General features: G+C 42.2%; 1 protein-coding gene across 1 annotated transcript; it reads right to left on the reverse strand.

The window, feature by feature from the left end:
* Positions 1-1,507: 1,507 nt before the first annotated feature.
* tars2 (threonyl-tRNA synthetase 2, mitochondrial) lies at positions 1,508-11,966 on the reverse strand. Its single transcript, XM_051407563.1, has 18 exons — positions 11,779-11,966; positions 10,706-10,881; positions 10,507-10,621; positions 10,052-10,173; positions 9,282-9,390; positions 8,736-8,800; positions 8,564-8,642; positions 7,813-7,959; positions 7,622-7,720; positions 6,383-6,552; positions 6,092-6,254; positions 5,411-5,548; positions 4,821-4,898; positions 3,603-3,703; positions 2,367-2,468; positions 2,191-2,263; positions 1,929-2,043; positions 1,508-1,779 (listed from the first exon to the last, which is right to left on the reverse strand). The coding sequence occupies exons 1-18, from the start codon at positions 11,860-11,862 to the stop codon at positions 1,637-1,639; spliced, it is 2,079 nt and encodes a 692-aa protein (XP_051263523.1). The 5' UTR covers positions 11,863-11,966; the 3' UTR covers positions 1,508-1,636.
* Between the last annotated feature and the right edge of the window lie 702 nt (positions 11,967-12,668).

Here is a 12,668-nt window from a genome sequence, read left to right on the forward strand (position 1 = left end):
AGAAGCATAAATAAAAGGATGTTGTCTGTGAGCAGACTGTCGTGTCTTGTGTGCTGGAGGAACTCAGACTTGTTACAAACTACTGGATGGATTGCCGTGAAAATTTGTACAAACATTTGTTCTCCCCAGAGGATGAATTTTACTGACTTTTTCTGATCCCCTGAAATTTTTTCTCTGGCACCAACAGCAGGATGAAATGTTTAGTTCAATGTGAAACATCTCAACAACTACTGCATGGATTACAATTATATTTGTTACAGACATTTAAAGCCTCCTCAGGATGAATTGTAACTGTGGACTCCTGATTTTTCATCTAGCGCCATCATCAGGTCAACATTTTAAATCGTCCAATACTTTGGTTTACGACCTGCAAAACTAATGACATTCCCATCCTCAGCTGTACATTGTGTTCCGTGCTAATTAGCAAGTAAGAGCTTGCTAACATGCTAAACTAACATGGTTAAAATGGTAATCAGCTTGTTGCTGGTGTTTTAGCTATCAGCAATGCTGTGCCTAAGTACAGCCTCACAGACCCACCAGCATGACTGTAAACAGAAGAAACAAAATTACGTTAACTATTAACAAGAATATCTGATGGATAACTGAAAACCATTGGCATATATCCAAAAATATCTGCATGCCCAAATAACCTACATGTTTTTGTTTTTATTGTTTGGGTGAACTGAGACTTCGACGTTATACTGTTGAGCCTCAGGTCTTCTGTGATTCCCCCACTTAGCATTACTGGCAGCTACAGCCCGTTCTCTAAGAGGGTTTACTGGCATTTCCTCTATTAACAAGCTCCATTCTTCAGTGTTAATATCCGCAATTGCATCTGTGAGTCTGACTTTTAGTCAAATCTGAACTTTTTTTCAAGCCGTGGTGACCTGTGCCTGGCTTACAGCAGAGGCCTCATCCTGGACCTGCCTCACCTTTCCCCTCTGGCCCACTAAACGATCTCCGGAAGAACTAAAACACACAATCCACTCCACCTGTTTCGCAACCGGCTTTGTCGAAGCTGGCTGCTTTTGTCCAGTCAAGTTTATTCTCTCAGAGCTGACACCTCCCTCGCCCTGTGTCATTGTTGTGACTGATGTCTTTTCCATCCCGCTGCCCTCTCTCAATTAAAAAAGGAAAAACTTCCAATCCCTTTGGCCTTTACCTTGACTTGGCTGTTTCCACTAAACACACATGAAAACACACACAGCCCTGACACCGCTGCTCCCTCTCCTATTTTAGTCAAATCCCCCTCTGTATCCTCCCTTTCTTCCAGTCTTTTAAAGGTATGCCTGGTTTTCTATTCTGATATCATGACACAGACTTGCGTAAGCAGAAGGTTAGCATATTTAACGAGTTTTAGCGAACAAATTGCAACTGTAGCTGAGTAATGCTGATATTAGACAGATAGCGATCTTAAAATAGCCTTTAATCTCGTCTCTGGACTTTTTAGGACTTATTTATCAGCAAAGGCCATTAATAGACAAATCAAAAAGGGAGAAACATGGACAATCTTTTATATACTTTTATTACAAATATTAGTAGTCACCTCTTCAGACAAAGCCAAGGTATAACAGCTTGAACATGTAGAAACAGACATCTATTACATCAGTGACTCATTATTTCCAGGATTTTTTCATTAAAACTCGTCTTGGTTGCTCCTGGTGTCTCGTAGCTGTGTGAGGGATGTTAGCACCTCTTCTGTTGGCCTCCTACCCAGCTGTTTACCCCCTCTGCTCCTCACATTTACTGTTCCACTTTCACTCTCCTTATCCCCCACCACTGCACAAACACAAAATAATAAAATGTTAGTCATAATCGGGTATGGTGACATCAATAGCAATGAACAGGGAGTTTGAGTTATTGTCATAAACTTAACAGACTTTAGTGTAATAAGTATCCACAGTTTTCATCCTCTTATTCATCTTTACCAAATATGTAGTTGTACTGGGCCAGCTGAGCAGAGCGAATCTTCTTGTTTAAGGTTGCTCCCTGATCGTCATTCAAATCAACCATGAAGCCAGCTTCATGGAACTGCTGGACCACCTTAACAGAGGAGAGGCACTTCTCTTAAGATTGTATCTTTACTGAGATTCTCACATCGACGAGCAAATTAATAATGATGAACAAGAAAAAAAATCTGAAAGAAAGCACACTTGATGAACCACAAGGAAATCTTCATCATAGACTGACCTGTTTGCCGTATGACTCACTGTTGCCCCCCACAGGAATTACCATGACTTGCATTGGGGACAACCACAGTGGCCTGGGTGAAGTAAAAAGAGAGGTGATGAGTTGGGTACTGCTACAGTATCATACCAGCCTGATAAAATGCGTCTGACTCCACGTGATTACCAACGTCTTCTCACCATTTCCCTCCAAAGTTTTCAGCCAGTATAGCGATCATTCTCTCCAGGGATCCAAGCACTGCTCTGTGGATCATCACCGGCCTGTGCAACTGTCCATCTCGACTGAGAATAAGGTAGAATAAGATAAAAAGGGTTATCAATGGAGTGAGGGCTGGAAGATATAACGATGTATAATGTCAGTTGGTGTAAATATGAATATATCGTGGCACCGGCGGCGTGCCAGAACTGGAGCGAGGCGAGAAGGTGATTTAACAAGGCTCAGTAGCGTCAATGGAGATGGTTAATGACAGAGGCAAAGACCTGAGAAGACGCTGATGGCAGAAACTAAGAAGAGTAAAAGAGTAAGCGAGCAAGAGGCCACCGGACAAGAATAAATCCTGGACTGGGTTTTTAGTTGTTGGCGAGAGCCTCCTGAAATAAAAAGCTGCAGATGAACACTGAGCTTCTTGCTGTTGGACAAGTAACATTAGCTGGTTTGTAATGTCTTGTGTTGTTGCACCTGCTTGATGTGTGGCTGCGTTAGCAAAGGTGTTGACTAGAAAACTTTTCACCATAAGTAAAGTAATCATGGCAAATGCACGTGTCCATATTTACGACAGTAGTATTGCATTCTGGGGGCGCCAAATTACAACAAATACCAAATCTAAGTGCTGCTTTAATATGATGCAATGTTGCAAATCAGTGGGCAAGACAGTTTTTTTTTTCATTTTTGTATCACTGTGATAAAGTACTTTGATCTGTAAAAGTATTTGCTGGATGAGCCAAAAACAGACATTCCTCTTTGGTTATTTCATGCAGAAACGGTTCCTTAATCCCTTTCCAAATGTTATGTATCATGATAAATATCAACGTTAGATATTTATAGATAGTTATATCAGAGAGTTTTAAGTAATCAAAAACACTTATTTTATTATAGTATAGTATAGTATAGTATTATCTGAGGAGACCACGAGGGAAGTAGGGCAGACTAATAAGAGGCAAAAACTGGGAGCGTGCTTACCTGAACTAATAAATTCAATAACAAACTAATGTTTCATGATCAAATTGGGTCCCAATGACATTAAGTCTTCTGCCATGTTAACTTGAGCAATTACCAGACCTCATACACAGCAAGCACGGGGGGTTTATCAAACAGACAAGACTATGCTACAAAACTGGCAACGTGCAGACTTAAATCACTACAGATGTAGGATTGCTTCAAAGTTTGAGAGCCAAATGCAGAAAGGTCTGACTCACCCAACATACTGAAGGTCAAATCTGATTGGCAGCTGGAAATCCAACTGTATTGTGGCACACTGGTGCTGTCTGCCAATGGCATCTTTGATCAGGATGTCAATCTATGATGAAACGTGTAGGAGTGTGTTAGTATGACTCAGTTCAGAGCTCTGACACCGCAGACGCTGCTGGGGAAGGTCTGCATTTTTGTGGACAGGAATAGTTACAAAATGGGTTTTCCGAGAGAAGCTGATCTAACTAACTGTGGCAAACACACCCTAGCTAGATGGCTCAGAGAAATGTTTGTTTGTTTCATGGAGCGTGTTGGTGTGTATCAACCCCGCCCTGACTTGACCTACCTCCTCTCTCTGTGCCTCCACATGAACTCCATCTGGTAACGTCTCCCTGAAGCTGACTTCCTCTTGATGTTTACTGACTTCTTGCACGAGTTAAAGTGAAAATGAAATCGCCTCTAAGAAAACTGAATATCATTCTGAAGTTAAGCCACTTTCTACTTTCATGAAAACACAAGTAGCTAAACATTTTCTATAAACAGCCATCACATTACTGTTTTTATTGGTGTTCCAGTACAGTGTGAACTGTATCATTCAGGTTTGGCTCTGCAGAGCCAGAAAAAGGAAAACAAAGACGTCTGTGTCACTCTCTAATCTGTGACATGACACCAATAAACTGATCCAAGAACATAGTTTTGCAACTTGGGCTATACGCTTATGGGTTTTCCTTCTCAGTTAGATAAGAGGATTGATACCACCTTCAGGTCTGTCCATTAAACATGAAGCTACAGTAACTCGTAGCAGCCCTGTAACATCACAACATGTTGTTTTTATACTTACATACAGATTAAACAAACTAGATATAATGTGTAATTCAATAATCTTTTTAATTACTGGTAGGCCGATTGTTTAATCTATGGACAAAGGCTAGCTGTTTCCCCCTGTTCCCAGTCTTTGTGCTAAGCTAACAGGCTGCGGGCCATAGCTTAGTATTTACCATACAAGCATGACAGTGATATCGATCTTCTTATCCAACTCTCTGCCACAAAGCGAAGTGTATTTCCCAAACTGCTGATCTATTTCTTTAAAGTGACTTTTAGTGAAGTGAATACAGTGAGTGGAGGACCCAACATGTTTTGGCTGCTGTTAACAGATACAATAACCAATATTTACATTTGGGTGTGGAAATCTGCTTCCTTCACTGCATGTTGCCCTTCCCACTGACCTTTGGGCCGTAGAAGGCTCCGTCTCCGGGGTTCAACTCCCAACGTTCACCAAACTGCTGCAGACTTCTCTCCAACTGCTGCTCTCTCACACACACACACACACACACACACACACACACACACACACACAGTATATATTACAGTACAGTAAGTAAGCAAGCGTAGTAGATAATGTAAATACATTAACCCACATTATGACCGTCATGTCTTTCTATGTGTGTGTGTGTGTGTGTGTGTGTGTGTGTGTGTGTGTGTGTGTGTGTGTGTGAGGGAACTGTGGGAGCTTTTAACCATAATGTTCAATTACACTCAATTGAATCAGCTTAAATTGCCTCTGTGCCAATTTAAAAGGCGTCCGTGGGGATTTAGAGATATACATCTAGCCAGCAGCCCGACATGTAGCAGATCCCTGTTGGAAAGTACCACTCATGTAACTGACTGCTTAAGTGGAAATCATTACAACATGTCGTACTGTTTAAAGATTTTTTTCTATAGCTGTGATTAACTGCGTCCAGCTTACAGCTGGGACTCTCTAGGACAACGATTTTGGCTAACCACAATATGATAAAGTATGTGGATGTGTGTTTACCTGCTCAGCATTATCCCACTGTTCAGGCTCCCCTAGGCAGGGTGTAGGACGTGTCGACAGGAGACAGTGGAAGGAAAACCCAAACACTTGATACACACGCCTCACAAAGTCCAAACATGCCACAATCTCTTCTTCCAGCTGGAAAGAAATAATGACAGAAAGTTGAAGACAAGGGCAACAAGAGGACACAACAATGTAAATAGTGAGACCAAGAGAGGAGTTTAAACTCCAACCAGGGTGGAAAAAAAGAAATCTGACAATGTATTCACTGTAAAGACCTCCAGAGATCGAATTAGTATTTCAGAAGCTAACAGAGTGATGATAATCATGTGGCTATGATCTCTGTAAATCAACCATATGCCAGCAGTAGGTCTGTAGGAGTGCAATCAGTATCTTGGGAAGGTTCCAGGGCACTATACGTAGGGGATCAGGATTACACAGAGTATGCAGCCACAGAGATGCACATATGGAGGTGCAATGTTTGAACAGGACAAAGACCTTCATTCATGCAGGCTGAGGCCTCCTGGAATTTCTCAGGAGTTATTTGTACAGCCCATCTAATCACTGTAATATGGCTCCACATGTGTCCCATTCGCAGTTTCTACCCCACTTACAGCACCTTAAGAAGTCTGCAGGGATCTAAAAAAGAAAAAAATCTGCAAAAAAACCCAAAAAGTATACCTGCTCAGGTGTGCAGAAGATGTGAGCATCGTCCTGGCAGAACCTTCGAACACGAGTGAGTCCTCCCAGCGCTCCGGAGAGCTCATTGCGATGCAGTGCCCCAAAATCGGCCCATCGCAGAGGAAGCTCCCTCCACGAGCGAACACGCTGCTCGAACATGAGACTAAACACAAGAAAAGACAGTGAGTCAATGTTTAGTCTCAATAAAGACACTACAGCACAAGGATGGGTGTGTGTATGTTTGTATGTGTGTGTGTGTGTGTGTGTGTGTGTGTGTGTGTGTGTTTTCACCAGTGTGCCGGACAGTTCATGGGTTTGAGAGCGTAGGTCTGAGAGCCCTCCGATGTCACGGTGAACATGTTCTCGCTGTAGTGCTCCCAGTGTCCCGAGCGCTCCCATAATGCAGTGCTGTACAGAGTTGGGGTGACGACCTCGGTAAAGCCTCGCCTTCGGTATTCACTCTTCAAGATGCAAGGAAGGAAGGATGTGTGTGACAATGAGTGCAGGACAGGGTCACCGCTGCCAGTGCAATAACTGAAGGCTAACAAGAGCAATATCCTGACGGCTGATCCCCAGGATACAATCAACACAGCACGTTTATTGTTACTGTAGGTTAATGCATGTACATGTGGTGTCTGTGTGTGTTAAATATGTTGACATGGACAATGTTATATTTCTAACCCAGTGAAGGAATGGGGTCATAGTTGGAGCTTGCATAATCTAGTTAACTCAGTTGCATAAGCAGCACTAAAGAGGGTTATAAAGTTTCAGTTCATTTTAAGTGGTTGCTGCAGTGCTAACACTGGAGACTGAATGTGACAGAGGGTAAAGGTGGAAGCTATAACTGTGGAGGGTTTCTTTTTTTATTCTGTTACTTTCTGATAATTAAGGCAACAGTTCACAATCTAATTCAAAACTCAAACTATTGGGTTATACAATGATTGTTATTCTATTAGAATGAACTAATGACACTAGTTACATATGCAGGTCTATTTGGGATCCTTGTTTTGGTGTTTCTTATACTATATATATATATATATATATATATTATATTTCATAATTTGTAAACTCTCTCTTCCAATCATAAGTACAGACACACTTGTGTCTGTGTGGTGTTAGGGCGGTGTTTGAAGTTCCATGTTTTTTCTATCTTCTCTTAAAAAAAATAAAAACATATTTTACTCTACTTGAATAGATGAAATGTCGAGGGTGTGTCTTCAGTCATTAATCAGGGAGATTTATAGCATTTAAATGGGAATATGAATGAATAGTTCTATAAATCCAGAGAGACGTGTTTGAAGTTTCAAGCTTTTGCAACACAGCAATCAGCTGGTATTTATATGTTATTGTTTCCTAACAACTTTATTTGGTACTGATGATGTTTAAAAGTAAAACAGAACGCTTCAAACTGTAATTATACCTAATTTTGTCTTGTTTTTAAGTAATTGTGCTCTTCTTAAATTGCTCTTATATAGAAATAAGTCTGATTATTGCAGGCCATCGATGACGGTGCACAGAGTGTATGTTTACCTTAATGAAGTCAGTGAGGGTGTTGTAGATGTGGGCTCCTTTAGGCAGGAAAAAGCAACTGCCTGGACTCACGTCATTAAAAAAGAACAGCTCCTGGTCCTATGCAAACACATGTATACATGGGGATTTATGAGCGGAAAACCTTTTCAGTATCATTTTATGCATCTCTCCTGATTTAGATTTTGTCTCACCGTCCCGATGCGTCTGTGGTCCCTCCTCCTCGCCTCCTCCTGCTCCCTCTCCCACTCCTGCTTGTCCTTCTCTCCTGGAAAGGCCACACCTAGGAGACGCACCAAACCTGAGGACTCTGTCTGATTGGCCAGGTTTACGGTCGACAGCTGGGATGTTGCAGGTATGGAGTAAGGAGAGGTTGGGGAGGAGAGGGAGGGAGAAAATGAGAGAAACAAAGAGGTGACAAAAGAGAAAGGGAGAGTGAGTGTCAGCCAGAAGAGGAAGGGTGACAGCACGTCTGATGGATGGCAGTGTGTTTGTAAGGGCAGAGAACAGGAAACTGGCCTCTGACAAACACAACATCCTGCTGCTGATATTTCCAGCCTGGCTGCCATGCAATCCCACTCTGCCCACTGACAGCCCAGTATGGAAACCCCTCCCTCGCTCTGGATCAATAAAGACGAGGGAAATTCCATTTACCCAGCATGCGCCCCACAGGACGGACGGTGCCAAATAAGTCCAAAGAAAACATTTTTTACCGATCTGATCGTATTTGATTATAATGTAACAGTATCAGTATAGATGAAACAGTATTAGGATTGCATGGGACTCATGGGATCAGTCCACAAGCTGAAATTGGATAAAATGGCTAACGTACAAGGAACATTTTGGAACAGTTTTGTAATAAAAATTCAAGAAAACAAGAGGAGAGAACAGAATGGGAACATAAAACCACAAAGAGGCAGGCAGAGAACAGAATAATGAACACACCTGGAGCATCTTGAAGACCTTGAGGAGGCCAGTGTGTGGGAGGAGGGGGCCGTTGCACACCGCTATGCTGTCCCCACACCTGAGTAACACAGAAAGGATTGGGTTCATGTGTTGTTGAGAGGTTAGAAGGCAAGTAAATCCACATCAGGTGTGTGTGTGTACTAATACATGCCTGTATACAGTGACAGTAGGGCCATCCATCTGCTCCTCAACCAGCTGCAGTCTCAGCTTACTGTTCTATAACAAGAACACACACAAATTGTATATACAGTATATCACAGTTCAATGTGGACAGCAGAACAATAGGAAGTGGTCTGACCTCAGTAAGTAAACACTGAGACAGCAGTAAATATCACAGGCAGACTATAAACTGGTGCCACTCCTACACAGTGAGTAATATCACTGCTACTCACATGTTATCAAAGCTAACACATATAAACACGGTTACACAAGCTGCTACAAGTACAGTGCAATTCAGAATGATAGATATGTGATACTATATTATTCTGTTCATTGTTAATCTCGCTGTGATTTACAAAGACTGTTTTTCCTTGGGTGGAAGAAATTAACTATCAGTTGGATGCTGGATATAGTGAAGACTGTGTTTACTCTTGTTCTCTTTCTTTTATGTCCATATTTAAATGTTGTAAATTTCCAACAAGGAACATATTTTTGCGTCATGGTGTATTGTTAGAACAGAGTCATTAGTATTGCTGACCTGGAAGAGCTCTCGGACCTCTTCTGTATTCAGCTCCAGTCGGGACAGGGGAAGTTTGAGGGCTGCGGCCTGTTTACATCTCTCCTCAATGTCACTCAGAGACAGGGCGCTGTGTGTGTGTGTGTGTGTGTGTGTGTGTGTGTGTGTGTGTGTGTGTGTGTGTGTGGTGTGTGTGAGTGAGTGAGTGAGTGAGTGAGTGAGTGAGTGAGTGAGTGTGTGTGTGTGTGTGTGTGTGTGTAGGAGAGAGAGAGTGTGTGTGAGAAGGGAAGATTTGGGTAAATTTAAAGCAGAAGAATCTATGGCTGAGAGACACAGTGTGTGACAAAAGAACTACAAGCTTCAAGATGATTATGGTGAAGGAAACAGGTCAGGGGCTCTATGGAGATTGTATGAGATTAACTTTTAATAACCTTGTAAGGGAAAAGGGGTCACTGATGCAGCAGCACAGAACAATGTATAGATAAAAAGTGAAAGAGCAGAGAAGTATAAAATAAATGTTAACAGGGTTGCAAAGAAGGCATCTGAGGAAAAACAAAACAAGGTCAGGACGGACACACTTCAAGGAAGGAGAGCCAAGCAACCGATGCCAAATATTATCCAAAAAAAGTTTTTTTATGTAGGTCAATAATTCTTAAAGAACAAGTAAAAGTAGTCCACAGGCCAGATTATATTTGGACAGCTTCCACAGAGTACATTGTTGTGGGTCAATGCCAGACAGACCTGGACACATTTCCAGTCCTGTGTGAGCGACAGTCAGAGGAATATCTCACCTATTGTCCAGCAGATGGTCAACGTAAAGCCCGAACTCTGACGCTCCTTCTCTGCAAACCTCGGCACCAAATACCTTCTCCAACACTCCGCCCAGGACACACGCTCCTGTCCTCCATGCTGCCTAAGAAAGACAGAGTAGGTTGGGTGTGTGGAGAGATGTAAAGTGTGTTTTGAAAAGTCCTTTTGGATTAGGAATTAGAATTAAATGACCTGAAAACATCTAAATAACAGCTAGTGAAACTCTCTAAATACTTCCTTCCTTGACCTCATGATGTTTTCCACTGAAGTCAAGGAAGAAAGAAAGAAAGAAAGAAAAAGACATAATCTTTTAGAATATTATGATCCATCTTAAAGGATGTGAATTAGAAAGCACATGCAATCATTGTATATTTCAAATAAACTGAAAGAACACAAAAACATTGTAAAAAGAAGAAGATGAAGAAGGTGGAATTACCTGTCTACCCTCAGCTGTGTCAAACCCCAGAAGTTGTAGTTCACAGTCTGCCTCTAGAGGCCGTCCAAGCTCCCACAGCTCCCCATTCACTGTACTGACCAGAGCTCCTTTCACCCTGCAAGGACAGACCACTTGAGTACAAACAAACAAACAAACAAACAAACATGAGAACACATTCCTGTACGCATTAGCTGTTTACCGGACACTCTGGGCGACAAAGAGAGGTGTGGTAACACCAGCTGTTCCCTTCACTGTGCGGCCGTCAGACAGTCGTATACGGAGGGGCGTTTCTGTGGCTCCAGCTCTGCTCCTAGTGCCTCGTTTTTCCTTGAGGGACTCAAAGACCTGCAGTCGCTCAGATAACGATGGGCACACCTGCAGCCGGACGGGAAAGATGCAGATAAAGGTTAAAATGGAAATGATGTGAAGGACAGGAGGTGCAATACAATTGTAAATCATTTTATAAAGGAGTACGGGCTAGACATATAGAGAGATATATTACACAGATATTTGAAAAGTGTCCTGAGATAACTTCTGTTATGAATTGGTGCTATACAAATAAAATTGAATTCAACAGCACCACATCCTCCAAAATGACCATGAAGTTCAGAGTTTCAACAATAACTGATTATGACCTTTGTGAAGGGAGGGGTTACTGTTGTATTATACAGAATTAGTTTTATTTAAGTGTACCTAATAGAGTATATTGATCCACCGATATAAATATTGTGATGAAGCAATGAGATAAAGTATCTGTGTTGTCTTTCTCGGCCTAATGGTTCCTTTAAGGTAAACTGATGCCTCAATCTTTTAAGTTTAATTACTCTGATATAAAATTAATGAAATAATAAATAAATGTAAGTTACATATGAAATACTGACTATCAAACCCCCTCCAAGTTATCCATTTGGAGATAGTCAAGAATATTGTGACTTTACTCTTTTAGTGAACCACATCCCCAAAATGAGAGAGGGAGCAGGAAGAAAGAAGTAGATGACATGGTTGGGTCCATGTCACTCATAAACAGTGCTGTCCAAAAAAAAAAAAAAAAAAATGAAGTGCCAAATCTTATCTTATATACCTGAAAATATTGGACATGAACTCTGCAGAGAAATACGTTTTAAATAAACAAATAGTTTAAATATCGAAGCACTAAACATTCCCACATCTGACAAACAGCAGCTGCAGTAGTCAGCAGACAGCTCACATAATGTCCTGGTGGCTAATGGTTAGCTCTGCGTACTGTACTGCAGTAATAACAAGCTCGCGCACCTGGCTGTACCTCCTGTGCGCGAGAACTGTCGCACGAGCCGCCGCCCGACAAATAACCAGCCGGAACAGCTGCGTCACCGCCATCCCAAACACACCTGCCTAAACACACGCGCCCATCTCTTTAGTCTCCCACATTACTGTCACCCTTCTCTGCGAGCGGCCATAACACCGGAAGCAAAGATTAGGACAGCAGCGGGGACGTCATGACGTCGCTATGAAGCCGCGTGCACGCTCCCGAGCTTCCACACCAGAGCGCGTGTCCACACAGGAGCTGCACATACGGAGCATCTACAGCTGTTAGAGAGGGGGAGGAGGGGCAGTGGGGTGGGATGAAGGCGGGGGTAAATAAACAATATCCGGATGTTAAAACTCAAAGCCATGCACACGCGGGTCAGTTCTTTCAGACTGGATTAAAAATATGACATTAAAACAGTTCATACTTTGAGTAGTTCGCAGCACGTGAAGCACAACACAAGCTCATCCATTAATCACAGAGATCAGCTGCAGTTCAGTGATCCTCTGGTCTTCACACAGAGCGACACCGAGCTGCAGCATTACGCCAGGAAACAAGGCAGAGCAGCAGAGCCGATGTGCTCCATTATGGAGCTGCGCACTTTGCTTTAAGAGCCATCCGCTGCATCTAGATCCGCTTTTAAAGTCTACTGGTTTAGTACCCGAGGCATTGGGGTCTTTTTGGATCAGTAAGTAAATATTTTAACCCTACGAAAACGACTTTCACTGCAGCTGCTGTTTAAATACTGGACACAATCTGAAGCCTAACCCCCGTGGGAACTCTTACAAGAGCTTAAACTTTACACCTGAATGCATTGATCACTGAATATTGTACAACTAATAACTTCCTGCTGTGGTCAACTTAATGCATATGACCA

Source organism: Dicentrarchus labrax, unplaced genomic scaffold, assembly GCF_905237075.1.
Source record: "Dicentrarchus labrax unplaced genomic scaffold, dlabrax2021, whole genome shotgun sequence".
Taxonomy (NCBI): domain Eukaryota; kingdom Metazoa; phylum Chordata; class Actinopteri; family Moronidae; genus Dicentrarchus; species Dicentrarchus labrax.